The sequence below is a fragment of the Acomys minous genome, assembly GCF_964271855.1.
Source record: "Acomys minous genome assembly, chromosome: 6".
Classification (NCBI taxonomy): domain Eukaryota; kingdom Metazoa; phylum Chordata; class Mammalia; order Rodentia; family Muridae; genus Acomys; species Acomys minous.
In genome coordinates this window covers 93,338,356-93,364,132 of record NC_140487.1, presented here as the reverse complement: position 1 = coordinate 93,364,132, position 25,777 = coordinate 93,338,356, and the positions used below count along the sequence as shown (strand labels likewise).

The window sequence follows — 25,777 nt, the reverse complement described above, 5'->3', positions numbered from 1 at the left end:
AGGGTTCAGTGGAAAGACTGAATCACAGAATCTGAGAAAGTGGAGTGTATCCGAAGGGGGCACCCACCGGGTCCTTTATATGAGATGTGACCAGCCCAGAGAATGCGGTTTAGGCCTCCAAATCCACTCTTAGCACCCCTCCCCTGTAAAGTAAATCCAATTTAATATGTCCCCAGGGAATTTAGTGCTTAAAGAAGCCATGTTACAGCAAACACAAAGGACAACAAACGTGGCCACTGGGCCTGGGAAATGACCAGTCTCTCAATCTATATTCCTGGGGAGATTGCAGGCATGCACCAGCACACCCAGCTAAATTACTCTGAAAACAAGAACAGTAACAATGTAGGTTTCCTTTACAACAAAAAGAAACAAAAGCCACAGTGTTTGCTCACGACTTTAATCCCAGCACTCAGAGGAGAGGAAGAGACAGGCACATCTCTTTAAGTCTGAGGTCAGCCTAGTCTTTAAAAAAAAAAAAAAAAGATTTAGGCTTAGTTTATGACAGGGGACAGGAACTTTAATGAGAGAACCTCTCAGGCTCTAACAACAGTCTTCTAAGATACACATAATTACCACCCCCATAAGATTCGGAGGTAAAGACACCCAGGGACTCAATTTTTATTTAGACTTCCGAGATACCCTACTCTCACCCCACAGTGCCTCATCCCCGAGGCAGCAGCGGCAGTACCGCTTCATGGTTAAAGCACCCGCTTTGAGTAAGACTTAAGTTTGGATCTTCACTTAGTCACCAGTGTGACTCAAAAAAGTCATTTAACAACTCTTGTCTTCAAGTTACCTCGCTAGTAAAATATAGAAATGTCTTTCTCACAGATTTCTAGGGGGATAAATGAAATGAATCACATAAAATCCTGTGAGAGCAATCTAGCCAGAATTAGGGTGTGCATGGCACTATTTTATGGCCCCCCAGTGATGAGCACTAGGTCCCCGGGGAGAGGACTCTGTTTCAGACGAAGTTGCTGTTGTTACCTGTCTAAAGTGGATGAGGAAAAAGACATGACGCCCAGAGACTCAAGGTCTGGTGGCTGGAGGAGAGGCCACCTGGTGGACGCCTCAGAACTTCCTGCGTCCAGAGGGCTAGCCCTGAGCCCAGGTGAAATGGACGTCAGGCTGTGCAGGACGCCAACAACGCTTGGCTCCCTGGGAAAGATGCTGCTGAGATGCTGGAGAGGTTAATAAGTTCCTCTGCACCCGGTCTGCTCAGGCCGGCCTGTTCTAGGGGGTCTGGCTTGGTTTTCCCGGTGGAAGTTTGAGCGGTGGCGTGCGCAGGGCAGACATGCAGCCAGGGGCCAGGTCAAGGAAACCACCCGTCCTGGTGCTTCAGAGGGCGCCCACGCGGAGCTCAGATGCTCCGCCTGCCTCAAAAGGCCGGGTCGCCGGGAACGAGGCCAGCAGGCGGCCAGGCTTGACCTTGACGGTTGGAGCAGCTAGCTTTTTCTGCTGCCCGGCAACGGCGCGCTCCCCGCGGGCCCGCGACTGCGCCTGCCCCTCCCTCCAGCGGAATCGCCGGAGATCCAGGCCGGGTTTTGCAGCCGAGCTGTTGGGTTGCGCGTGCTGATTCCTCTTGGTAGCAGTCCGCTGCAGGAAATCATGGTGATGAGCCCAGTGTGGACCGCGCTGTCTGGAGGCTCTGGGGTTGCCCTAGGCTGCTGCTTGTTGGCGGCGGCGGTGGTCCTGCGATGGACCGGGCGCCGGACGGCCCGAGGCGCGGCGGCCAGGGCGCGGCGGAGGCAGCGAGCCGGCCTGGAGACCATGGAGAAGGCGGTGCAGCGTTTCCGGCTGCAGGTGAAGGAGGGCTCCCGGGCTTGGGTGGGCTGGCGTGGGAAGCACGGCGTGGGCAAGGCAACACTTTCAGCCGCCTGGAGGCCAGAAGGCCGACCCCCCCTCCGCGAGCTAATGCATCTGGTACTCTTTCCGCGCCAGGTGCAGCGCAGAGGAGAAACGGAAAAGAAAGGGGCAGGACAGGTGGTGGAGGCAGGGCGCTGTAGTGGGTCAAAGAGGAGCTTTACCCCGTAGTAGGGAACCTCGATTTGCCGACAATCAAAACGCTACCAAACCAAACCAAACAAAACCCCCAAAAACGTTAGCGTAAGAACCAACAGAATACACTAGGGTTTAGGACTTTGGAATCATGGAGTGAAAACATAGATGGAGCAGGGCGCCCAGAGAGTTTAAAGTTCATGTTCGTTAATTTGTGCAGAGGGATCTTAAGAGAGGGGTGTAAGTCAGGCGTGGTGACCACGCCTTTAATCCCAAGCAGTTGGACGGCAGACGCCGGTGGAATTCTGTAAGTTCGAGGCCAACCTGGTCTACAAAATGAGTTCAAGACGACCAAGGCTACACACAGAAACCTTGTCTCGAAAACAAACAAACAAACAAACAAACAAACTCGAGGAGTGGAAATAGACGCCTACGTATGTGCACAGGGAGTTAGTGGGCAAGCTTCTCTGGGATGTTGTCTTCCGACTTTCTGCCGCCCACGGGCAGGGTCTTTGAGCACCGTTCTGGCTGCTTCTCTGGATGACCGGCCAACAAGTTTCATTTGTCTCCATACCACCCTGGACATTTCAGTGTGTAGTTTTGGGAGTGTGAGAAAAAGAGTTTGTGGGAAGGAAAAAAAAAAGTGTCTGCAAGAGGGGCTTTTTCCTTCTGTTGTATGAAACACGCACCCCAGTTAGAAGCCCAAATGTAGAACTCTTAATGTAGAACAGCCTGTGGGGCTGGAGGACAGAAGAGGCATGTGCAGTGAGCACAGCTGGAATCACAAAGGTGTTTCTGGGTCAGTATCAGGGAGGATCAAAGAAAATTGCATTTTCAGGTGTTCAGTTGTAGTGAGTAATTTTCGAGCAAGGACTGCATGAAGTGTGCCTTGTGGAACTTGGCTCACAACAGTGGAGAGAAATTAGGACTGACCTTTGGATACCCAGCTGTGGTCCTGGAGTGCTCGCAAAACTATGGCTGGCTGTAATACTTTAACTTTACTCCTTACCATCATTAAGTCCAGGGTATATCTTATGTCTTTTTTATTTTCTTTTTTTTACATATTCATTTATATAATTACACACACATATATAGTAAACTACATACAGCAGGAAGAACTGTGAAACAATAAAAAATTATATAAATGTCACATTTATAGTGTTTTGCCTATTTGTATTTGGTAGCCTTGGAGAAAACATCTTTATGTTGGTGACTCTAAAATTCTGAATGTAAATTAATATCTATCCTATCTCATCTCTAGCAACTTAAAACATCTATCTAGACCTAAAAACATCTTAACCCCTAAATAACTAAGCTTAATTGTAAAACTAAACTATCTAGTCTTCAACTGCATCAGAGATTTGAGAAGGAATAAAATTAATTACCTGAGTAAACAGGAAGTGTAGGTTTTTGTTTTTTTTTTTGAGACAGGGTTTCTCTGTGTAGCCTTGGCTGTCCTGGACTTGCTTTGTAGACCAGGCTGGCCTCGAACTCACAGCGATCCGCCTGCCTCTGCCTCCCAAGTGCTGGGATTAAAGGCGTGTGCCACCACGCCCGGCTCAGGAAGTGTAGGTTAGCAGCTTCCAAAATGAAAAAAAAAAAAAATGACAGAGACAGTTCTCTGCCTAAACAGTCACCCAAAACTCTCTATAGTGTTGGAGCATCATCTTCAGCCCTAGGACCCAATATATCTGACAGACATAGTTGTGAGGCAGAAACTACTGAAGACTTGCTTACCCTGTCTTGGCAGAGTTTGGCCATCGACTCTGCCTGCATCCAAGCTGCCCATTTTTAGGCAGAATTATATCTGTGGCCAAAACGAGAACGCTTTGCGCAGAGGCTGGTTTGCCACATTTGAAGCCAACTCCATAAGGAGGTTCTTTGCTGCTCATCATCTTTTTATTATTATCTAATTAGTATTATTATCTAATTATCCTAAACAGCTTGCAATACCACTTTCAAAGTATAGGGAGTAAACCTTATATCATAATTGAATTGTATGGGTACAATACTTCATATTAGAGTAGAAACAGATATAATCTATGTGAAGAATTTGAATTCTTTTTTGTTTTTGTTTTTCTTTTTGGTTTTTCTAGACAGAGTCTGTCTGTGTAGCCTTGGCTGTTCTGGACTTGCTTTTGTAGACCAGGCTGGCCTCGAACTCATAGTGATCCACCTGCCTTTGCCTCCCGAGTGCTGGGATTAAAGGTGTGTGCCACCATGCCCGGCTTTAAATTTGAATTCTATACCAATGTATCAAAATTAAACTTATTTTGCATGAATGTACAAAATTCCATACCGATGAATTGGAAATACCCTTATTTGTGTATTGAAATAAAAGTGTATCTGATTCCAGCCTCTGCTCCCCAAGCTGTTTGAAAAGCCTGCCATCAGTCAGTGTTTAGAGCCGACTCCTAGGTCGGGAGGTTCTGATCCCCCACCGGCCACCTCCTCTTCTCAAGCACAGGTTCTGCGTTTCGTCTCTGGTGGGTTTCGCTTAGGACCCTCACGATGAGCCTTGGGTTAGGTCTGGGGAGCCTTGGCTGCTCCCCTCAGGTTCTTCAGCGCAGCTTGGCGAGCAGGCGCAGGAGTCTGCCCACAGTCCCTGCTTACTGGAAGGAATATTCCCAGCCATAAGGAATATTCTCAGCCATAAGGCTGCGAGGGCTGGGGGGCTGGGAGAAGGCTGGCTCTTCCTGCATACCCCCCCACCCCAACCCTCCCCCATTCCTTCTAAAGTAATTGCCCTTCAGTCTCTGACAGAGCTGAAGACTTAATTCTCTCTCTCTCTCTTTCTTTGTTTTTGTTTTTGTTTTGTTTTGTTTGAGACACGGTTTCTCTGTGTAGCTCTGGCTGCCCTGGAACTCCATCTGTAGACCAGGCTGACCTTGAACTCACAGAGATCCTCCTGCCTCTGCCTCCTGAGTGCCGGCTGGGAACGAAGGTGTGCACCACCACCGCCAGGCAAGAGCCTCTTCAAAAAGAATGTCTTGGGGCAGAAGTTTTGGCTCTAAAAATACACACTGCTGTTTGCATATCTCCCTGGAGCCAACGCCTAGTCCCAAACACCAAACTTCAGCTTTTTCAGGAAGGGAAACTACCTTAGGGCTTGCAGGGGCTGGAAGCCAAAGGCGCCTCTGGGATCGTTTTTTTGCTTGCTTCCTCTTTGTGTTTTAGACGGGGGGTGGGGTGGGGGGTGGGGGGGTGGGGGGGGTGTCCCATGCTTCCCAGCTTGGCTTTGAACTCAGAGTAGCCCAGCATGCATTTGAAGTCCTGCTTCAGCCTCCCAAGTGCTGGCGAGGTGTGCTACTGCACCCATCTTTCCCTGTGCTTTTTAGCAAACAGAGAAGACGTCCATATTCATATTATCATTTACTTTCCCACCGCCTCTCTTTGTGTCTTGCAGTCCGGGCTGGGTTAGAGACCAGCTCAGGAGACCCTCCCACTCCAGCCATTCGAGTATCTGGGACTTCCGGTGTGGCCCGCCATACCTGACTAGACCTTGTGGGAGGGGGAGGGGTTAGGAGGGAGGAGTTTGGTGTAAAAATCAGCCCAGCTTTGGGTTCAGCCCCTTCCCTTCTTCACCCCACAGAACCTTCCTACTGGGCTCTGGCTTCCTTGGGGGGAAGAGAGAGGTACCACCTGGGGCTGGTTCCCAAGCGTCTCTCCTAATGCTTTCTCAGCCCATCCCTGAATAACAGATGGTACCTGGGGAGATAGGAGCCAGCATGCTGGGAGGACAAAGCAGTTTAGTGCCTCTGATGACGCTACACAAAGTCAACTTCACGCCAAGGTAGACACAAGCAAGATACCAAGGAGGACATGAGTCACAGTGGTTAGCACAATGGGTCTCTTCTCCAGGCTCTGAAGCCACTCTAGGGAGAGGCGTATTACTTGTTACTGTTGACCAATGCGGGCTTAGCAGCAGCAGCCTTTCCTCTGTTTCCCCCACCTGCATATGGTTCCTGTCCCAAGGCCCTTGCACGTGTTGCATCATCTCATGCATTCTCTTGGTAAAAGCTCACCGATCCTACAGATGACTCCCTTCGCCAGAGCCACCGGGCTCCGTCCCCCGAGTCTCCCTTGCATTCTTCTTTGAAATGATTCCACTGATGAGTTGAAAACATGGTTGCACCGTTGAGAGTATCTTCACCGTCGTTGTGAGCAAGCGGAGGAGGAGACACCTTGAAATAGAACAAAAGAGAGAAAAGCCACGAGAGAAAAGGAGACCACCCAAGAATCTAAGTTGGCACAGTAGATGGCTCAGGAGACACAAGAAACGGTTGGAAGAGGGGCAGTGCTTAAAGATAGGTCCAGTAGCTTCCTCTTGAGGAATGTCTCCATACTGGGTGGCCATACAGTTAGCTGGAGGTTATCAGTCCCTGACCCTCTGTACCGCATGCAAAACCAAGCTCCCTAATGTTCACAGACCTGCCTCTCTGGGGGGCAGACTTCCTTTGGTGTGTCTCAATTGCCTGATGCTAGCTGAACATTTAAAAGTAGCTCTTAGCAACTGTGTCATCAACTGTCAATAGGGAAAACCCAGGACAGAACTGAAATGGGAGCGAGAGTCGGGGTTGTCTTAGTCCGGCTTTGTGTTGCTGTGAGGAGACACCATGACCATGGCAACTCCTTTTTTGTTACTGTTTTTGTTTTTCTGGACAGGGTTTCTCTGTGTAGCCCTTGGCTGTCCTGGAACTCACTCTGTAGACCAGGCCGGTCTCAAACTCAGAGATCCGCCTGCCTCTGCCTCCAGAGTGCTGGGGTTAAAGGCGTGCGCCACCACGGCCCGGCAGCTCTTATAAAGGAAAGATTTGATTGGGGCTGGCTTAACAGGTTCAGAGGTTTAGACCGTCATTGTCACGGCAGGAAGCATGTCTGTGCACAGACAGCCGTAGTGACGGAGCCCTAGGATTGGCAGGCGGCAAGAAGACAGAGACGTTGGGCCTGGCTTGAACATCTGAAACCTCAAAGCCCACCTCCAGTGACACAGTTCCTCCAACAAAGCCACATCTACCCTAACAAGGCCACAGCATCTGATAGTGCCACTCCCTGGTGACCAAACATTCAAACCTATGAGTCGGTGGGGACCGTTCCTATTCAGATCACCGGGGTGGAGGTGGGGTTGGGGGCTGTTGATGGCTTGTAAGTGTCATGTGCAGGGAGGGGTTCCGCAGGTATCTTTAGCAAGGAGGGTAGAGGTGCAGGCAAGCTGCCAGTGGTAAGTGCTCGGGGGCGGGGGAGAGGTACTATGCGGATTTTGGCTTTTTTTGCTCTCTGTTCAGTCATTTAAAAAACAAAACACTGAAGAGATAGTGTATTCCAGGGTCTCATGTATTCCAGGCTGACTTTGGACACACTATATATATTACGGATGCTCTTATGGTCCTCTGGCTTCCACCATGTCTGTTTTTGTTTGGTTGGTTTAGTTTTAGGGATGTTTGTTTGTTTGTTTGCTTTTGGGACAGGGTTTTTCTTTGTAGACCTGGCAGTCCTGGCACTTGCTGTGTAGGCCAGGCTGGCCTCATACTCAGAGCTCTCTCTGCCTCTGCCTTCCTAGTTCTGTTTTTTGTTGTTGTTTTTGTTTTTATTGTTGTTGTTGTTCTGTTTTGGTTTGGTTTGTTTTTTCGAGACAGGATTTCTCTAGTTTTCTTGGCTGTCTTGAACTCACTCTGTAGACCAGGCTGGCCTCGAACTCACAGAGATCAGCCTGCCCTCTGCCTCCCGAGTGCTGGGATTAAAGGCATGCGCCACCACGCCCGGCTTGTCTTCCTAGTTCTGGGATTGAAGGTATTTCCTACCATGGCTGGTATTATATATTCTGGGAACCAACCCTGGTACTGTGTGAGCATTAGGAAACCATTTTACCAACATAGATATATTCTTAGACCTTTATTTTACTTTGTTGTTGTTTGTTTTGTTTTTTGAGATAGAGACATTATAGCTCTGGGTGGCCAACAGCTCACTTGTAGCCCAGGCTGGACTCAAGACTCATGATAATCCTCCTGCCTCCACCTCCCAAGTGCTGGTATTACAAGCATAATCTTCCATGCTCAGAAAAAATATGAAGCACGATTTGTGTTCATTGTTGGAAGGGAGAGGCAAGAAATAGTTCTTTATACAGTATGATTGCTTTGTGGAAAAAAAAACAAATATGGACAGCAATAGTGTGGGTTTTTCACATACTCTTTTGTCTTGTTCATCAGAAACTGTTTTTTTGTTTGTTCGTTTGGTTGGTTGGTTTTTCGAGATAGGGTTTCTCTGTATAGCCTTGGCTGTCCTGACTGGACTCACTTTGTAGACTAGGCTGGCCTCGAACTCACCGTGATCTGCCTGCCTCTGCCTCCGAGTGCTGGGATTAAAAGTGCACGCCACTGCGCCGGCCGTCAGAAACTGTTAACTCTGGTTTTCTTTTCAGAACAAGGTCCTGGCAGAGTGGACAAATGCTCACTTTTTATATCCTTGGTGTGTGTGTGTGCTGTACTTGCTTTCATGTGTATTTGTATACATGTGTGTTCCTGTGTGTGGAGCCCAGATGTCAGATGGTTTTCTCTACCATTGTCTGACTTACTTTTTGAGATAGAGTCTCTCCTTGGACCTGGAGATCACAGTTCAGCAAGACCAACTGGCCAGCGAGGTCCAGGAATCTCCCTGTCCCCACCTCCCTTTTATTATTATTATTTGTTATTATTTTTAATTATGTGTGACTGTGTGTCTGTATGGGGTATACGTGCATGTGTGCAGTGCCCATGAAGGCCAGAGGATCTGGAGTTACAGGCCATGGGTGCTAGGAGTCAAGCCTGGGTCCTCTGCAAGAGCAGTATGCTCTTAACCTCTGAGTCATCTCTACAGCCCCCTAGATACTTAAACATATATGTTACATTTATATATAATATTTATATAACGTATAATATATAACATAATATATATTAGAGTTATCTGGTATATTGGAAAGAGATCGTGGATCCACATTTTTCTTCTGTGTAGCTTGTATTAACCCCCCGGAGGCAGAGGCAGGTGGAACTCTGTACGTTTGAGGCCAACTTGGTGTGCAGACATTTTAAGGGGAAAAGGCCAGGTGGGACTTCTCCCTTTTATAGGCCTAGCAGGAAGGCCAGCTCACAGGGGCAAAGGCTTGGGCACGGCAGTAATTTGGGGAGCAAAGGGTAACACTAGATGAGGGTCTCGGTAGAGGGGAGGAATATGGCCAGTTTCCAGGGCCACTTAAAGGGCTTGATGACCGAGTAGATGCGGTGGAGAGACAGAGAAAGGAGCCGAGACGGGTGCTTAGTCACCGGTCACCTGGGCATGGCTGCAGACTTGCCTGATTGAGGGTCCTGGGACATCCCGAGGTGGAGCCATATTGTAAGTGTGGGCGCTGGTGATTGCAGGAGGAAGGACAGGAGTCTCCCCATGAACAGCCAACCGGGCGGAGTGGGATGGGTGGAACACCTGAAGGGAGTCAGAAACGACAGGGAGGGAAGACAGCGTCCGAGGAACCTGGAGGAGGCCTTGTCTCTCCCCTTGCCCACCTTCAGACCGTGGCTAACATGTCACCCCATCCGGTAGACCCGCCCGTCCATCTACGGAATCCTCTCATTTCCACCAAGGCCGTTTATCTGCAGTGTCACCTTACACAAGCTGCCTACCCGTGGCTTGTTTACTTGCTTGTGTGGGTTGATTTTTCTGAGGGCAGGAACCTTGCCCTCTCATTCGGTTCTCCATGCGTGACCTCTCACACAGTCCTTTGCGTGTGTTTGCTGACTGGCTAAATGGGCGTATAACAAAAGGGCCCTGGGAGAACCTGAAGACAGGGTTGTGTGGTCTAACACCTCTGAAGACCTCAGCGGTACATGGAGGAAGACACAGTTAAGTATTTAGTGGCTCTCTCCTGCAGGAGCAGGAAGGGTAGGCGGAGCAGTGGGGCAGTGATTCAGTGTAATTCACTAATCTGTCTAATACCCTTGAGGAGGCCCCAGGTGGGTGTTTACAGGTAGAGCTGACCTCAGGGCCCCCAGGGAGCCTTGGTTGTCAGGCAACTAGCTGTGGCTAAGGACACTCCTCCCTGAGAGCAATTCTTCCCTCCCCTGGCCAGGTACCACTTTCCACCACACCCTGTTAGTTTTTTGTTTGTTTTTGTTTTTCCAGGGACAGGGTTTCCCTGTGTAGCCTTGGCTGTCCTGGACTCGCTTTGTAGACCAGGCTGACCTTGAACTCACAGCTATCCGCCTTCCCTGCCTCCCAAGTGCGGGGATTAAAGGTGTGCGCCACCACGCCTGGCTATCCCCCTGGCTTTCTTATAAGCACCAAGGGCCACCTGTCCATGGGTGGCACTGCCTACGATCATTAATTAAGAAAATGCTCCCTGACTGTTCAGCAAGCAAAATGTCTCTGTCACTGTTCTTCTCCCCCGCCCCCCCCCCCCCCCCACTTTGGAAGCTGCTAACCTGTACTTAGCTGCTAACCTTCACTTAGGTAAAATTTTTTTTTTTGGATTTTTGAGACAGGGTCTCTCTGTGTAGCCTTGACTGTCCTGGACTTGCTTTGTAGACCAGGCTGGCCTCGAACTCACAGCGATCCGCCTGCCTCTGCCTCCCGAGTGCTGGGATTAAAGGCGTGCGCCACCACGTCCGGCTCCACTTAGGTAAATTAATTTTAATCTTTCTCAAGTTTCTGATGGGCTTGAAGACCAGATAGTTTAGTCTTAAAATGAAGCTTAGTTGTTTAGGGGTTAAGATGTTTTTAGGTCTAAATAGATTTTTTTTTTAAAAAAAGGTTTATTTATTTATTATGTGTACAGGGCTCTGTCTGCATCTGCAGGCCAGAAGAGGGCATCAGATCACATTAAAGATGGTTGTGAGCCACCATGTGGTTGCTGGGAATTGAACTCAGGACCTTTGGAAGAGCAGACAGTGCTCTTAACCACTGAGCCATCTCTCCAGCCCCCTAGATAGATGTTTTAAGTTGAGGGGGATATGATAAATACTGATTTTCTATTTCTTTTTCTTTTTTGATTTTTGAGACAGGGTTTATCTGTGTAGCCTTGGCTGTCCTAGACTCACTTTGTAGACCAGGCTGGCCTCGAACTCACAGTGATCTGCCTGCCTCTGCCTCCCAAGTGCTGGGATTAAAGGTGTGTGCCACCACGCCGGCTAGATTCAGAATTTTAGAGTCACCAAGATAGGAAAGATGTTTTCTCTGAGGTTGCCAAATACAAATAGGCAAAACACTATGAATGTGACATTTATATAATCCCTGATTGTTTTGTGGTTCTTTTTGCTGTAGGTAGTTTATTATATATGTGTGTGTGTAATAATATAAATGTATATGTAAAAAAAAAAAAGAAATAAAGAAAATACTCCACAGACATGCCCACGGCTAATCTGATAGAGGCCATTCCACTGCTGAGATGACTTTAGCTTGCGTCAACTTGACAAAAAAGAAATGAGCACAATGGCGGATTAAGCCTTGGCTCCATCCCTGCCTCCCACAAGCTCATGTGGACATAGCTTTCTGTTTCCTGCTGCCGTGTCAGGTACAGAACAGGCTCTTCATACCTGTCTGGAAATGAATGTTTCAGTCATCCCCCTTTGGGTGTGGTCTTCAGCCACACTCTTAGCATCTTCTTTCTTTCTTTCTTTCTTTCTTTCTTTCTTTCTTTCTTTCTTTCTTCCCCTCCACCTCCCTCCACCACCCCCTGCTCTCTCTTTTATTTTTTTTTTCTCCCCAGATAGAGTTTGTCTGTGTAACAAGAGGCCTGACTGTCCTGCACTTGCTTTGCAGACCAGGCTGTCTTTGAACTCACAGAGATCTGCCTGCCTCTGCCTCCAAGCACACTTAGCCTCTTAATGGGGCCTTTTTTTGTGTGACTACACTTCTCTGCCAGTGTTTGTGTGCAGTGGATGGCTTGTGCTGGGTGGGTATGGTATACAATTTTTTTTACTTCAATTCATATCTATGAGCTTTTTGCTTGCATGAGTATATGCGCACCACATGCACGCCTGGTGCCTGCAGAGGTCAAAAGAGGTCATCAGATCGCCTAGAACTGTAGATACAGGTGGTTGTGAGCCGGCATGCACTAAACCAACCCCAGGTCCTCTTCAGTAGCAAATGGTTTCCATCACTTGCCCATCTTTTCAGCCCCACTCCTTACCTTGCTGGTCCTAAACAAAGCATGTCTTTCCTTTTAATTTAAGTTTCTAAATCTGTGCAGTGGGAATGCTGGGAAGAGTTAAGACGTGGAGGCCATGGGCTTGGTGTTGAAAAGCCTGTGATCCTGTCCCCTATTGGGGCTCAGAAGCTCAAGGCTATCCCGGTCATAAGGGAGACTGTCTCTCAAAAACAAAAACAAAAACAAAAACAAATGCAAGCAGGTTTGGTAGTGCACATCTTTAATCCTAGCACTTGGGAGAGGCAGGCAGGTCTCTGCGAGTTTGAGGCTATCCTGGTCTACATAGTGAGACCCTGTCTCAAACGAAACAGAATAAACCCAAAGGACGGGGACGGACGCTGTAAAATGTTGTCTTCTGGGCATGTACGACGTGGCTGTTACAGTCATGAACACACAGCAGCTGTAAGTGACTTGGATACCCACTACCACCACCACACCAACCAACCAACCAACTAGAAAATACCATGACGAAAGTGAGAGCAAGGATAACTGGGAAGAGTGCCAACAGAGGTGTATGTGTGTGTGTGGAGGCAGGTGTGTGTGGAGGCATAAGATAAGGTAATTGGGGAGGCTGGGAGCATGGCCACATGCATTATTCAACAGTAAGAAACTGTCAGAAGTAGAAGAAAAGAAAATGAAAAATAACCATGTGAATTGGGGTGGGGATGCAAAAACAAACAAACAAACAAACAAACAAGATACAATCATACTGTGCCTGGCAACCAGGCATGCTCGTTGTAACAGTGTTCCTGTTCCTCACCATTTTCCATCTCCAGCAGACTTCCAGGGGTTACATTTGCACTGGCCTGGCATGCCAAAAGCCTACCTAGGTTGGATCTGGTTTCTAGTGTCGGAGCTGCAGGTGGCACCTTCTATCAAGGGTATTAGCAAGCAACAGTGAGCATCAGCTTGTTCACTGTGACACTGTATGGCAAAAGTCACTGAAGTAGTGTGTCATCCACAGAACCCTGACCTGGACTCAGAGGCCCTGCTGGCACTTCCCCTGCCCCAACTGGTGCAGAAGTTACACAGTGGAGAACTGGCCTCGGAGGCTGTGCTCTTCACCTACCTGGGAAAGGTAAGCCCTAGACTAGCCCTGGCCTTCTCCTCACAGGCTGAGAGGCAAACCTGGCCTGCAATTGTCCTGCTCTGGCTTTTGGCAGAACCCAGTGCCAGGGTCTACCAGGGAGGGAAGGAGCCTGTGTGTGTGTGTGTGTGTGTGTGTGTGTGTGTGTGTGTGTGTGTGTGTGTGTACACACTGGGCATGTTGTCTTAGCTAGAAACCTGGCTTTCGGCCCAGACTTCCCTCTTCTGCCTCCACCTCATTGGTCACCACGTCTGCTCCCCTCTGTAGCTCGCCAGCCTCTACCCTGCCCTCCACCCACCATTGCCACCTCATCTTCACTGCTCTCTTCCCTCCTGGCCGGGGCCCTTTTTGTTCTCAGGCCTTCAGGTCCAGCTCTCCATCCTCAGCAACACAAGGCCTGGGGAGGTTGGAGACACTGAGCTTGGGGTCTGCCTTGCTTTGGATTGGCAGCCTTTCCTCGGTTTGTCCCTCACAGACCATTGATCCCATGTTGGCCAGTAAAACCTTCCTGTGCTCGATGCTCTTCCCTGGCCCTGTCTACCCCCAGGGCTCAGCTCTGTCCCTCCTCAGGCTCCCCATGGGTTCTGTGGACAGGCACTATGTATGTGTGTGCGTGTGTGTGTGTGCGCGCGCGCGCGCGCGCTCCCACATGTATGCTGATGCTCTTGAAGTCCAAAAGAAGGCATCGGAATCCATGGAGCTTGACTGATAGGTGACCGTGAGCCGCCTGGCGTGGGTGCTGGAAACCAAATGAACGTCCTCTGGAAATCCAGCAAGTACTCTTAGCCACAAAGCCATCATCTCTCCAGCCCTGACAGAAATTATTCTATTTCCCTTTAAGCCACAGTGCCAAACACGTTGTCTTTCACATAAGAAGTGCTCAGGGAATATATGTAAGAAAAAAGCGTAAGACAGAGTGTGCATTCTGAGTGTGATGGTGACAGCGAGCGTGACCCTGATAGGCGAGTGTCAGTGTCAGGGGGAGGTGGGTTAATGAGTGTTAGAAGGCATGGCAGCTGTGAGCGCAGCAGGGCCAGAGTTGCTGAGAGAGACTCTTCCTTAACAAGGCCCTGAAAGGCCTCTGCACTTTCAGTTCACAGGGTACACTTTAGTTACATGTGGGCTCTTCCGTTCCTGCCTGGGGTGGTCTGCAGTTCTAAATGTGGCTGTACAGCCTGCTCTTTTCTCCAATTGTCTCCCAGGCGCAGGGGATGACTAGACTGAAACTAGCTGTCCCCTCCTTTACCTCTGGGGTCCTAGGCCCTTGGCTTGGAAGTTCTAGATGTCTTCTGTCAGGATAGCATTTCTTGGGGGGTACAACCCTTGTTACTTTATTGAGGTCAGTCATCTGTGTGACTCAGGAGTCCCAGGGAAAAGGGGAGGCTCGGCCTTGGCCAATGGCACCGGGCAGAGGTGGGACCCTGCGAGGGTCAGGTGTAGCCCAACTGTGTAGCTGACTCCCAGCATGACCTGGCATGGAGACCTGTTTCTGTCAGCCTCCTGTCTATCTCCCTGGGCAGAGATATGGCTTGGAATTGTGGGAGCTGTGGCTGGTAGTCATCTTCCTAGCTACCCTCTGCCGAGTGCTTCTGATGACAACATCTTTTATTTATTTATTTATTTAATTTAATTTTATTTTTATTATATATTTATATATAAGAAAATTATTATTTTATTTTTAATTAATTATACTTTATTCAGATTGTTATCCCTTCACTTGTATCTTCCCATTCCCTCCCTTCGTCTCTCTCCCTCCCTCCCTCCTTCCCTTTCTCTTCCACCCTATTCCCCTCCCCTAGACCTCTGACAGAAGGGGACTTCTTCCCCGACCATGTGACCACAGCCTATCAGGTCTCATCTGGATAGCCTGCTTCCCCTTCTTCTGTGGACCACTGGGCCTCCCCACCAATGGGAAATGATCTAATGGGGGGGCACCATGTCAGAGGTGGTCCCTGCTCTCCCCACAACCGTGGAGAATGAGCTCTCCATTGGCTAGATCTGAACAGGAGGTCTAGGTTCACTGCATGCATTGTCCTTGGTTAGTGCAACAGTTTGTGCAGGGCCCCCTGGGCCGGCCTTGATGGTCTCCTTGTGGGGCTTGAGGACAGCATCTTGCTCCCGTACCTGCCCTGGCCCTGAGACTCAGTTTCTAAGAGGGTAGAAGCGGGGGGGGGGGGGGGTTAAAAAACAGAGGAAGGAAGCCTTGTGTCCATTCCCTTTTCCCTAGGCCTGGGACGTGAACAAGGACACCAACTGTGTGACCTCCTATCTGACTGACTGTGAGACTCAGCTGTCCCAGGCCCCACGGCAGGGCCTGCTCTATGGCGTCCCCGTGAGCCTCAAGGAATGCTTCGGCTACAAGGTACAGCCTGCCTGGTCTCACTCAGCCTTCCATACTGGCTCTGTCTCTGTCTCCGGCTCTGGGGACCTTAAAGATCATCTCAGGTCCAGAGGCCTTGGAGGCTTGGTCTGGCCAGTGTGATGATGGGGGGAGTGTCCCTGGGCTGCGACACTGATGGTGTCTTGTCGGTACCCATCTCTTCCCCAAAGGGCCAAGACTCCACGCTGGGCTTGAGTTTGAATGAGGGAGTGCCATCGGAGCGTGACTGTGTGGTGGTGCAAGTGCTGAAGTTGCAGGGGGCTGTGCCCTTTGTGCACACCAATGTCCCCCAGTCCATGTTAAGGTCGGTCCTTAGGAGTCGGTCCTAACCGTTGAGGTGGGAATAGACCGGGGACAGTCGTTGATGTGACCTGGGCTGACCTTTTCCTGCTTCTTCCAGCTTTGACTGCAGTAACCCCCTCTTTGGCCAGACCACAAACCCATGGAAGTCCTCCAAGAGCCCAGGTGGCTCCTCAGGGGGTGAGGGGGCTCTCATTGCATCTGGGGGCTCCCCTCTGGGTTTAGGCACTGATATTGGAGGCAGCATCCGCTTCCCTTCTGCCTTCTGCGGCATCTGTGGCCTCAAGCCTACCGGGAACCGGCTCAGGTACGGCGCGGGTGCAGGGAGCTCACCGACTCTGCCCTTGGCTCAGCCTTTAAGCTCTCTGGGTTGCAGGAGGGGTTCACTGGCCAGCATCTGGTGAGGGTGCGTGAGGGGGGCTAAGTATTATCAGCTGAGCATGGTCTCACTCACAGTGATGGGACTTTAGAGCTGTGACCTGGGCTTGGGGTGAGTGAGTGTAGGGTGGCCACCACTTGTTTCCAACATCTTGTGTTTCTGACCAGCAAGAGTGGCCTGAAGGGCTGTGTCTATGGACAGATGGCAGGTGAGTGAGGCCTGTGGGACTCTTGGCATCCTGGAGGGTGGAGGGTCATCTTGCTCTGCCTCCGTCCCTGTTTTTCCTGTGGGCAGTAGCTGATTGCCGGGCCACTGAGGTCTGAATTCCTACTGTCCTTTCTTGCTCTCGCTCCAGTGCCATAGACCAGCCCTTACGCAGACCCAGAGCTCACTGGGAGGCGGGGGTGCAAGTGATGCCTCTTCTTTCTCTTCTCTCCAGTGCAGCTTTCTGTTGGCCCCATGGCCAGAGATGTGGAGAGCCTGGCGTTGTGCCTGAGAGCCCTTCTGTGTGAGGACCTGTTCCGTTTGGATCCTACAGTGCCCCCCTTGCCCTTCAGAGAGGAGGTGAGTGAGGGTGGGAATGGGCAAGTGTGTGTGTGGGGGGGGGGGTGAACTCTAGAACCCAGGTGGTGTGGACAGGATTGGGCAGAGGCTCTTCTGAAAACCATTCCCCTGTGTCAGACTAGGAGGCCTGGGGCAGCTGCCATTCCACATGTGGCCACCAGGTGGCCCTTGCCTCCATTTGGAACCTCTGTGCTTTTCCCCCTGTGCTGCTGAGGACCTCTACTTAGGGACCGCTCAGTAACTCCTCGGGAGAGAAACTGTAGACCCAGGTTGAGTTTGCCCTTAGGAAATAGCAGCATCTCTTAGAGTATCCCAGCCCCATCTCCCCAGCAAAGAGGCTGCCTGGCAAGTAGGCTGAATGACTTGAGAACAGCGTGGAGTGCTGGCTTCCCAAGTATGACCAGGATAGGCCATTAATAAGACAGAACTGAACAGCTTACCCCGTGAAGCTGGGGATCCTCGCCTCCCTGGCATCTAAGAGGGGGAGGGGCGGGATGGGGCCTGCCTTCGGTGGGCTAGGATTGGGTCAGGACCACGGTGTAATAGTTAGGGACGGGAATCCAGAAAGAGGAGGCACTTTAGGTGAGCTGGTGCCCTTGGTACCCATGGAGGGGCTGATGGGGAAGGAGGGAATCAGGAGAGCCATAGCAGCTATCTGGATTTATGCACAAAGCTTCTGTGAATAGTCACAGGGGGTGGATGATGTGGACAGAAGAGCAGTGCATCAGGTCAACCATGGGATGCAAGCTCCGCTTGCCAGCAGCTCAGCATCTCTTTCTCCCGTGCAAGCCTCTTGCCTTTCTCAGTGACGCTGCCTTGAAGGTCCTGAGGGTCCCCAGACAGTAGAGTGGCAAAAGTACTTTTAGGAGTGAGGGCAGGTGGGAAGGACTGTGTGGAGTAGGCTTTCCCCTCTTAGCAGACAGGTTCAAACAGGTATAGCCCAAGTCCCCTCTGAGAGGGAGAGAGGGGACGAGGCCCCTGTCTGGACTAGTTTCTCACAGGAGGGAGTGAGGGCAAGCAGATAGCAGGCTCAGAGGCCAGGATGAATGGTTGGACTTCTGTCTTTGGCTAGCCTCAGATTCCTCTTATGACTACAGGGAATCCCCTGGTTCCTGCTCTGAGTCACTGCGAAGGCATTTTGTAAGAAGACACCGATGATCTGTGGCTAATCGTTCAGGGGAAGCCAGGCTTGGTGGGTGGCGCACGCCTTTAATCCCAGCATTCAGGAGGCAGAGGCAGGTGGATCTCTGAGTTTGAGGCCAGCCTGGTCTACAAACCGAGTCCAGGAAAGCAAAGGCTACAACGAGAAACCCTGTCTCGAAAACAAAACCATAAAACAAAAAACAAACAAAGAAGCTGAGGGGAAAATATGTTAGAAGGATCCACCTTGTAGCTGTGGTGGATGGAGAAAGTCTCTGTCCAAGCGTCCCGCAGGGCCATTCTCTTCTGCCCAACCCTATTTCTTTTTTTTTTTTAAATATTTTATTTAATTTTAGTTTATGTGCGTTGGTGTGGGGGTGTCAGATCTTGGGGTTACAGACAGTTGTGAGCCGCCATGTGGGTGTTGGGAATTGAACCCGGGTCCTTTGGAAGAGCAGGCAGTGCTCTTAACCACTGAGCCATCTTTCCAGCCCCCCAACCCTATTTCTTACGTTTGTGACTAGGTCTATAAGAGCTCTAGACCTCTACGCGTGGGCTACTACGAGACTGACAACTACACCATGCCCAGCCCAGCCATGAGGAGGGCTGTGCTAGAGACCAAGCAGAGTCTTGAAGCTGCTGGCCACACGGTATGGCATCTCCTCTCCTTCAGGGGACTCTCCAGGGCCAGCCCCTCCCAGGCCTTGTCATTCCCTGTTATGTAGTCATTTGGGATGAGGATTTTGGCTGGGTGGGATGAGTATAAAGATGGCTGAGGTGGGAGGTTCTGGGGCAAATGGTGGATGAAGGGTTTAGCCTGCGCTCAGCGCTGTGTGTGCGTGCCTCAGCACCATGAACAGTGATGTACATCTCTCTAGGGACTCCCAGGGACTTGAGACTGAGGGACAGTGGGTTTTGGTTTCTTATTCCGAGACAGCTTCAGGTGTGACTCCAGACTTCTCATGAGGCCATGGGTCAACAAAGCTAACTTTGTTGTGACACAGATCATCGTCAGGGGTGCTGGGGCAGCATATGAGTTATGGGAATCAAAGGTTCTTTCTATCTGTGGGCCTAACACCTTTTGGTCCCTGCAGCTGGTTCCCTTCTTGCCAAACAACATACCCTACGCCCTGGAGGTCCTCTCCACAGGTGGGCTGTTCAGTGACGGTGGCTACACTTTCCTCCAGAACTTGTGAGTGCTGCTGGGTTTCAAGAGCCAGGGTGGGATCAGAAAAGATGCCCAGAGGGGCTGTGCTTGGTGATTAAGAGCACTGGCTGCTCTCCCGGATGATCTGGGTTCGATTCCCACCACCCACATTGCAGCTTAACAATTGTCTGTAAACCCAGTTCCAGGGGAATCTGATGCCCTTTCCTTGCCTCCGCAGGCACCAGGCTCCCACATGGTGCATAGATATACATGCAGGCAAAACACTTATACACATAAAATAATAAAATAAAAAAAGTTTTAAATGTGCAGACCCAGGGTGAGCAGCTGGGCCCTGTGACCATCCCCTTAGCTGCAGGGACCTTGCTGTTCTTCTAGCTGTGCAAGTTGAGCCTGGAGCTACCTCACCACAGGGACTTTGGAAAAGTGACAATGTAAGGAGAGTCTGGATCATGGGCCCCTCTAAGCCCAGCTCCATGTGGGGTGCAGGAGGGCAGGGGCTTCCCTGTTGTTTGTTGAAGAAGGGGGTTGGGTCTGGATACCAGTCTTTCTTGAGCCACTTATTCTTTTCAAATCTCTTTTCCTTTCTCTGAGTGGACGTATGGAGCAGACTTCTTTACTTAGCACTGGGGAGGCAGAGGCAGAGGTGAACTCTGTGAGTTCGAGGCCAGCCTGGTCTACCGAGTGAGTTCCAGGACAGCCAAGGCTACACAGAGAAGCCCTGTCCCAAGATAAAACATAAATTTAAGAAAGAGGCTTTCAAGAGAGCAGCTAGATTCTTCCGGCTGTTTGCAGAGCAAAGGCCTGAGAAGGTACATCCTGGAGACACGGCCAGGCTGCCTAAGGCAATAAAACCTGCTCCTTGGTCTCACTGTAGGTCAGCTTGGTCCCTGCAGCCTTGCTCGGTCAGCTGCCCAGCCTGCCAAATGTTGCTATGCCAGGTCTCCCTCCCCCAGCAATTCCCCAGCAGCTGAACACCGCCTGTTGGTGGAAGGCACCTAGTCCAGCCCTGAGAATGAGACATTCCTAAGACATTTCTCTGAGCTCTTGAGCCAGATGAGAAACAAATTTCCTGGGCAGCCTGTCCTGCGGCCCCATTCAGAGATGTAGGCTGGCATCAGTGCTAAACCGAAAATGCCTAGGGAGGCATTTCTGGGTCTCTACTAGGGGTGGGACAGAGTCCAGGTACCCCGGTGAGCAGGAGAAACAAACGTGTCCATTGGAAAGAGGCCAAGGAAAGGGCTATATACCTGTAACTCCTGGGATGAACTATTGGGTGAAAAGGATGTGTACAGGACCACTGAGTCACCAGGGCTTGCAGTCATCAAGAAGGAAGAAGTGGGGGAGCAAGGGGGGGGAACGGAGCATCTTAACTAGCCTTTTGTCTTCCAGCAAAGGTGATTTTGTGGATCCCTGCTTGGGGGACCTGGTCTTAATCCTGAAGCTCCCCATGTGGTTTAAAAGACTGTTGTACTTCCTGCTGAAGCCTCTGGTGAGCAGCATACCAGGCATGCAAAGATGCAGCCTCTGGCTCCCATCCCCTGACAGCTCCTGGTCTCTGGCCTGTCCTTCCTTCTCTGGCCTCTAGGTTTGGACAGGCAAAGCCTCCTCATCTCTTCTAACCTGACTGCTCTCCTCCCCATTCTTTAACAAACCTGTTTGTCAAAAGGGGTGTGACCTGGGCCTGGGATGTGGGAGGGCATGGAGGAGGTGGCATAGGTGACCAGTCACTGACACCCCCCCCCCCCATGTCTGTTCTGGTGCAGTTCCCTCGGATCGCTGCCTTCCTCAACAGCATGCATCCACGGTGAGAACGTTTGCTGTACCCCCGATGCCTGCCCCTGTGTTTCCCCAACTGGTCTGGTCTGAGTCCAGATGGTTTTGACAGAAAAAAATCACTGGGAGAAATAGCTTCTAAGGTTGAGGTGGTCCAGGCAGGGAGGTCAACTTCTGATCATCAGGTGGGGACCCTGGGATCATCTGGAGGACGAGGGGGGCCTGAGCGCAGAGCAGGACTGGGTAGATAGGGGGCAGCAAAGGGGGAAAAGACCAGAAAGGAGTCAGCCTCACTGTTGGTAATTGTGGGTACCAGGGGAAACAGGTAAAAAGCGGTTAGGGATCTGGTCTAGATCTGGTCCTACGTGCAGGCTAGGTAGGTGGCCGAGTCTTCAGAAGTAGGATATGAGCTACCTCATTTCCAGCATGATATCTGTGGACTCACTCTTCTCACCTCTAGGTACTGAGGACTTTTTGACAGTCCTGCCCTCTCTTATAGCTCAAGAGCCACAAGGAATCAGGCCTAGTCTAGTGCTGGCTCGGCTTTGAAGTCACTACACCACCTAGTCTGGGTCCCTTGAGAGCCTGGATTTTTTTTTTCCCCCATCTGGACAGCAGGGCCTTGATTTCCTCCCTCAGAGCTCCCCTGGGGTCCAGTGAGATGTAGAAATGATAAGAGTAGGGTGTGTGATTGTTGCTGATGCTGATGGCTGTGGCCCTGATGGCTGGTGACCTCGCTCTGTCTGCCCAGGTCGGCCAGAAAGCTGTGGGAACTGCATCATGAGATTGAGGTAGGGTCTGGGCTCTGGGGAACAGGGGTGGGTGCAGTTGCTCAGGGCATCTTCCAGCAGGGCCTCTCTAGCCGCTACTCCCACTGGGGCCCTTGAGTGGCCTGCTACTCCTTCCTCTCCAGAAACCGTGGCCTTGGGTCCTTCTGTGATGATCACTTGTCCAGTGCCTGTCCTTGGGGTCTGGGTCAGCACAAGGCTACTGGCCTGCGCCCCTCTTTTTTCCTCTAGAACTATCTTTGTCCATGATAGTAAGTGGCTCTACTTTGGCAGAAAGTATTTTGTCTGTGGTAGAAACAATACCCTCAAGAGACAACTTTGGAGCAGGGCCACCTCAGTGGCCACTGAGCATCCTGGGGTGCCTTGGGTCTATCTGAGCACCTCACCGTCAGTGTGTGTGTGTGTGTGTGTGTGTGTGTGTCCCTTCAGATGTACCGCACGTCTGTGATTGACCAGTGGAAAGCAATGAACTTGGATGTGCTGCTGACCCCAATGCTGGGCCCTGCACTGGATTTGAAGGCGGCAGGCAGGGCCACAGGTGAGGCTAACAGCCCCTCCCGTCCTGCGTCCGGTGGAGCTATGGGGTAGGAGACAGGGGAGTTCTGGGGAAACACACTTCTCTGCCCTTTTGGGTGGGGCTCACTATCTTGCTGGCTAAAGAGATGGAAGATACGGGGAGGGACTGAGTTCTCCTCGAGAGGCTGCAGTTCGCAGAGATGATGTTTGAATCCAGGTTGGGTTTAGATAAGCCAAGGAAATAGGAACAGCATTCCAGGTGGGGGGTGGGGGGGATGAAAGCACAGAGTGAGTATTGGGGAGCCTTGCTGGCTCCTGTGCTGTGCCACGGACGTCAGTTTTGTGTGTAGGATGAGGGTAGGTAACCCAGAGAGGACAGCTGGCACTGCTACAGCCAGTGTGTTGTGTTCCAGGCGCCATCAGCTACACTGTGCTCTACAACTGCTTAGACTTCCCTGCCGGGGTGGTGCCTGTCACCACTGTGACCTCTGAGGACGATGCCCAGATGGAACACTACAGAGGCTACTTTGGAGATATCTGGGACAGTGTACTGAAGAAGGTAAAGCCTGCCCATCCCCCACCTCACCGCCCCCTCCTCCCCCCCAGACCCAGCTGCCGTGGAGGACAGAGCCCTAGCACTCTCAGGCTTTGTCAGCCTTCCTTAAAGTACGCCCCCAATGCCTGCCGCTTGCCCTCCCCAGCATAGTACATGGACCTGGGGTGTGGTCCCACTTCATCTCTCCCGTCCCCACATCTGTATCCCCTGCAGGCCATGAAGAAGAGTGTAGGCCTGCCTGTGGCTGTGCAGTGTGTGGCTCTGCCTTGGCAAGAAGAGCTGTGTCTGCGGTTCATGCGGGAGGTGGAACGGCTGATGAGCCCTGAGAAGCGGCCATCCTGAAGGTCATTCACCACCTGCCTAGCTCTGGAGGACCCGAGGCCCCTGTGCTCTGCACTGCAGCCCCATATTCAGGATACTCCCACCTGTGAGGAAACGCCCAGCACAGGGACGAGGGCCCCACCTGCCCTTCCCTGGACCCCTGTGGAAGCACAGGACATGCCCCTGCCCCAAACCAAGTCTGGACCTTGCTCCCCTCTCTGGCCTTTCCATCCTGATCCCCTACTTTATATGACAGCCAGCAGGAATGACATGGGCCAAGGCTCACTAGCAGTCGAGAAACAATGTGTTGATGTATTTTCTGGGTGTTTCTGTTAGGGTGCTGGGAACCTGCTGAGAAGGCTGACCTGACTGACCCTCGAGAGCCAGCTGCAGTCATGTCAACTCTTCTGCTCCAGAACCTCCCTGGTGCCATCACCCATAACATGGACTCAGGGGCATGCCCATGGCACTTGACTGCCCTTCCTTTTTTGTTTGTTTTGGGCCCGGCTTTGATGGACACCGGCCCCTGGTCATCCTTCCCACACTGCATCTCTGTGCCAACATGCCCCTCTTCTCCTAGCATGTATCGGATCCCCCTTTCTCCAGGAAGTATTTTCTGTTTATTTGTTGTGGAGACAGGGTTTCTCTGTGTAGCCCTGGCTGTCCAGGATCTCACTCTGTAGACCAGGCTGGCTTTCGGTTCACAAAGCCTCTTGCCTCAGCCTCCTGAATGCTGGGATTAAAGATGTGCACCACTACACCTGGCCTCATGGGACATCTTTTAGGGTCATCTGTGGCACGCTCTCCCCTCTGCAACCTTGTGCATCCACAAATCTGAACACTGGCCCCCGGAAGGGGCATGTCACCCGGCACACCTGCCAGGGAACGCTTTTAGAGATAGTTGTGAAATCAAGTCGAGATTGTCACAGGCAAATCCAGCTGTGTTTTGTCAGCTTGCTGGTCTTGGCCGGCTTCCCTGCACATGGGTTGGAGTGGTGACCTAGATTTCTTAAGTGAGTGGGTTCTATAAGGTTTATCTGTATGCCCAGCACCCAGCATGGTGCTCTTATCTGTACTAGTGAGTTTCCCAGCTTGTCTCTGACCTTTTACCTTTATCTAACCTACTTTCTTGACTTTGGTTTATGACCACAAGGACAAATGCCTCCTTATCTGTCACCAACCTCAGGCTTTCACCTGGTCTAGAGAGCTGCATGTATCAACTGCCACCAACCCTCAGCCCTTCCCTTCATCCATCCATCCATCCATCCCATAAATACGTTGAGTTCCTTCCACAGTGTGTTCAGGGTAATCAAACAGAAACTGCCCCTGCTTGGATGATTCTTCATCCTGTGTAGCCACACAATGTGTCCAAAATGCTATAAAGCAGGAGTTCCCAGCTATGATGACGTCGAGCAGGCTACCTGGCCTGCAATGTGTGCAAGAGCGGTGTGTCATGTGTGAGGTAACATCTAGGCTGGGAAATGTGTTGTCTGTAGGAGATGAATGTTTGAGGAACGGTGGAGTTGACGTAGATGCTGCTGACATAACAGGGCAAGGACAGGTGCAGGTGGGATGGAGAACCCCACCTGCCGTCACTGAATTGAACGCCTACTGTGTGCAAGACTCTTTACAAAAGGCCGACAAAGTCCTTGCTTTTAGGGAATTCACTTTCTAGAGGGGGGGGGGCATGCGAATGAGTACATAAATAAAATGATTTCTGCTGGTAAGTGTGAATAAATTAAAAGGTTGGTGTAGTGATGGAGGCTTGCAGCCCAAGGAGAGGTGAGGTAACAAGGCCCAGGTGCCCTGGGGTTGGGTGCAGCTGCCATATGGCCTCACAGAGGGGCTGGGGGTGGGGGGGGCGGGGCATCATCAGGAGCATTTGAAATGCAACAGGGTTAGTAAGCAAGAGGTAGAATGGTGTCGCGGGGCAAACTCTGGAGGTGTCTTGAAGGGAGTTAGCATCTGCTTCCAAGTGACCTGAGGCTCCCACCCAGCCGTGTCAGCCACAAACTTGACTCCTGCGGCTCCTGACTGCCTAGTGCAGAGGGTAGTCACTGACCAGCTTATGGGTGGCTGTGCCTCTCCCTGAGACAGACTATGAGAACATCAACAACAGTAGGGTTCCTAACGGAGGTCCCCTCTGTCCTGCTTCCAGATCTCAAAGCTTCCCCGCCTTTCCTCCTTCCGGTCCTCACTCACACATCCTTTCGTTTCTTGGAGGCCCAGCAGTAGGGAGGCTAGCATCCCCAGGATCCTCACTGCCTGCCTCAGTCCTCACTTTGTTGAGTCATCTCCCCAGGCCAGTTGTGGCATAGACCTGAGGAATCTGTCCATCTCCTAGGTGATCCTGTCCTCCATCCCCACTGAGACAAGAGCCTAGTCAACACATTCCTCCTGTCTACGTTCACCCAATTCCATTCTGAAGATGTTCACTGAGCACCCAGTAGAAACTTCAAAGCGTTAAGACGGTTATTGCAGCTGGCTGGCTGGGATTGACAGATGAAGATGGCCCCTGGTGCATCATAAACCTGCCTAGGGTGCTGGAGAGAAGGCTTGGGAAAGGAGCATGGAGACATAGCCTTGGGTCTGCTGAGTGGCCTGGAGCATGTGATAGCCCTCTCTGGGCTTTGGAC

At 51.2% G+C, this 25,777-nt stretch overlaps 1 protein-coding gene across 2 annotated transcripts; it reads left to right on the top strand.

Moving 5' to 3' along the window:
• Window positions 1–1,421: 1,421 nt before the first annotated feature.
• Window positions 1,422–23,899, top strand: FAAH (fatty acid amide hydrolase). 2 transcript variants are annotated; one of them, XM_084784458.1, is made up of 16 exons: window positions 1,422–1,803; window positions 13,134–13,247; window positions 15,484–15,618; window positions 15,807–15,940; window positions 16,037–16,243; window positions 16,483–16,523; window positions 16,755–16,879; window positions 18,544–18,669; window positions 19,114–19,211; window positions 20,577–20,676; window positions 20,951–20,991; window positions 21,712–21,751; window positions 22,178–22,286; window positions 22,678–22,823; window positions 23,034–23,164; window positions 23,478–23,899. In XM_084784458.1, the coding sequence occupies exons 1-15, from the start codon at window positions 1,609–1,611 to the stop codon at window positions 23,160–23,162; spliced, it is 1,740 nt and encodes a 579-aa protein (XP_084640584.1). In that variant the 5' UTR covers window positions 1,422–1,608; the 3' UTR covers window positions 23,163–23,164; window positions 23,478–23,899. The 2 variants fall into 2 exon arrangements, with proteins under 2 accessions (XP_084640584.1, XP_084640583.1); XM_084784457.1 differs by having other exon boundaries at window positions 1,424–1,803; window positions 23,034–23,899.
• Window positions 23,900–25,777: the final 1,878 nt, after the last annotated feature.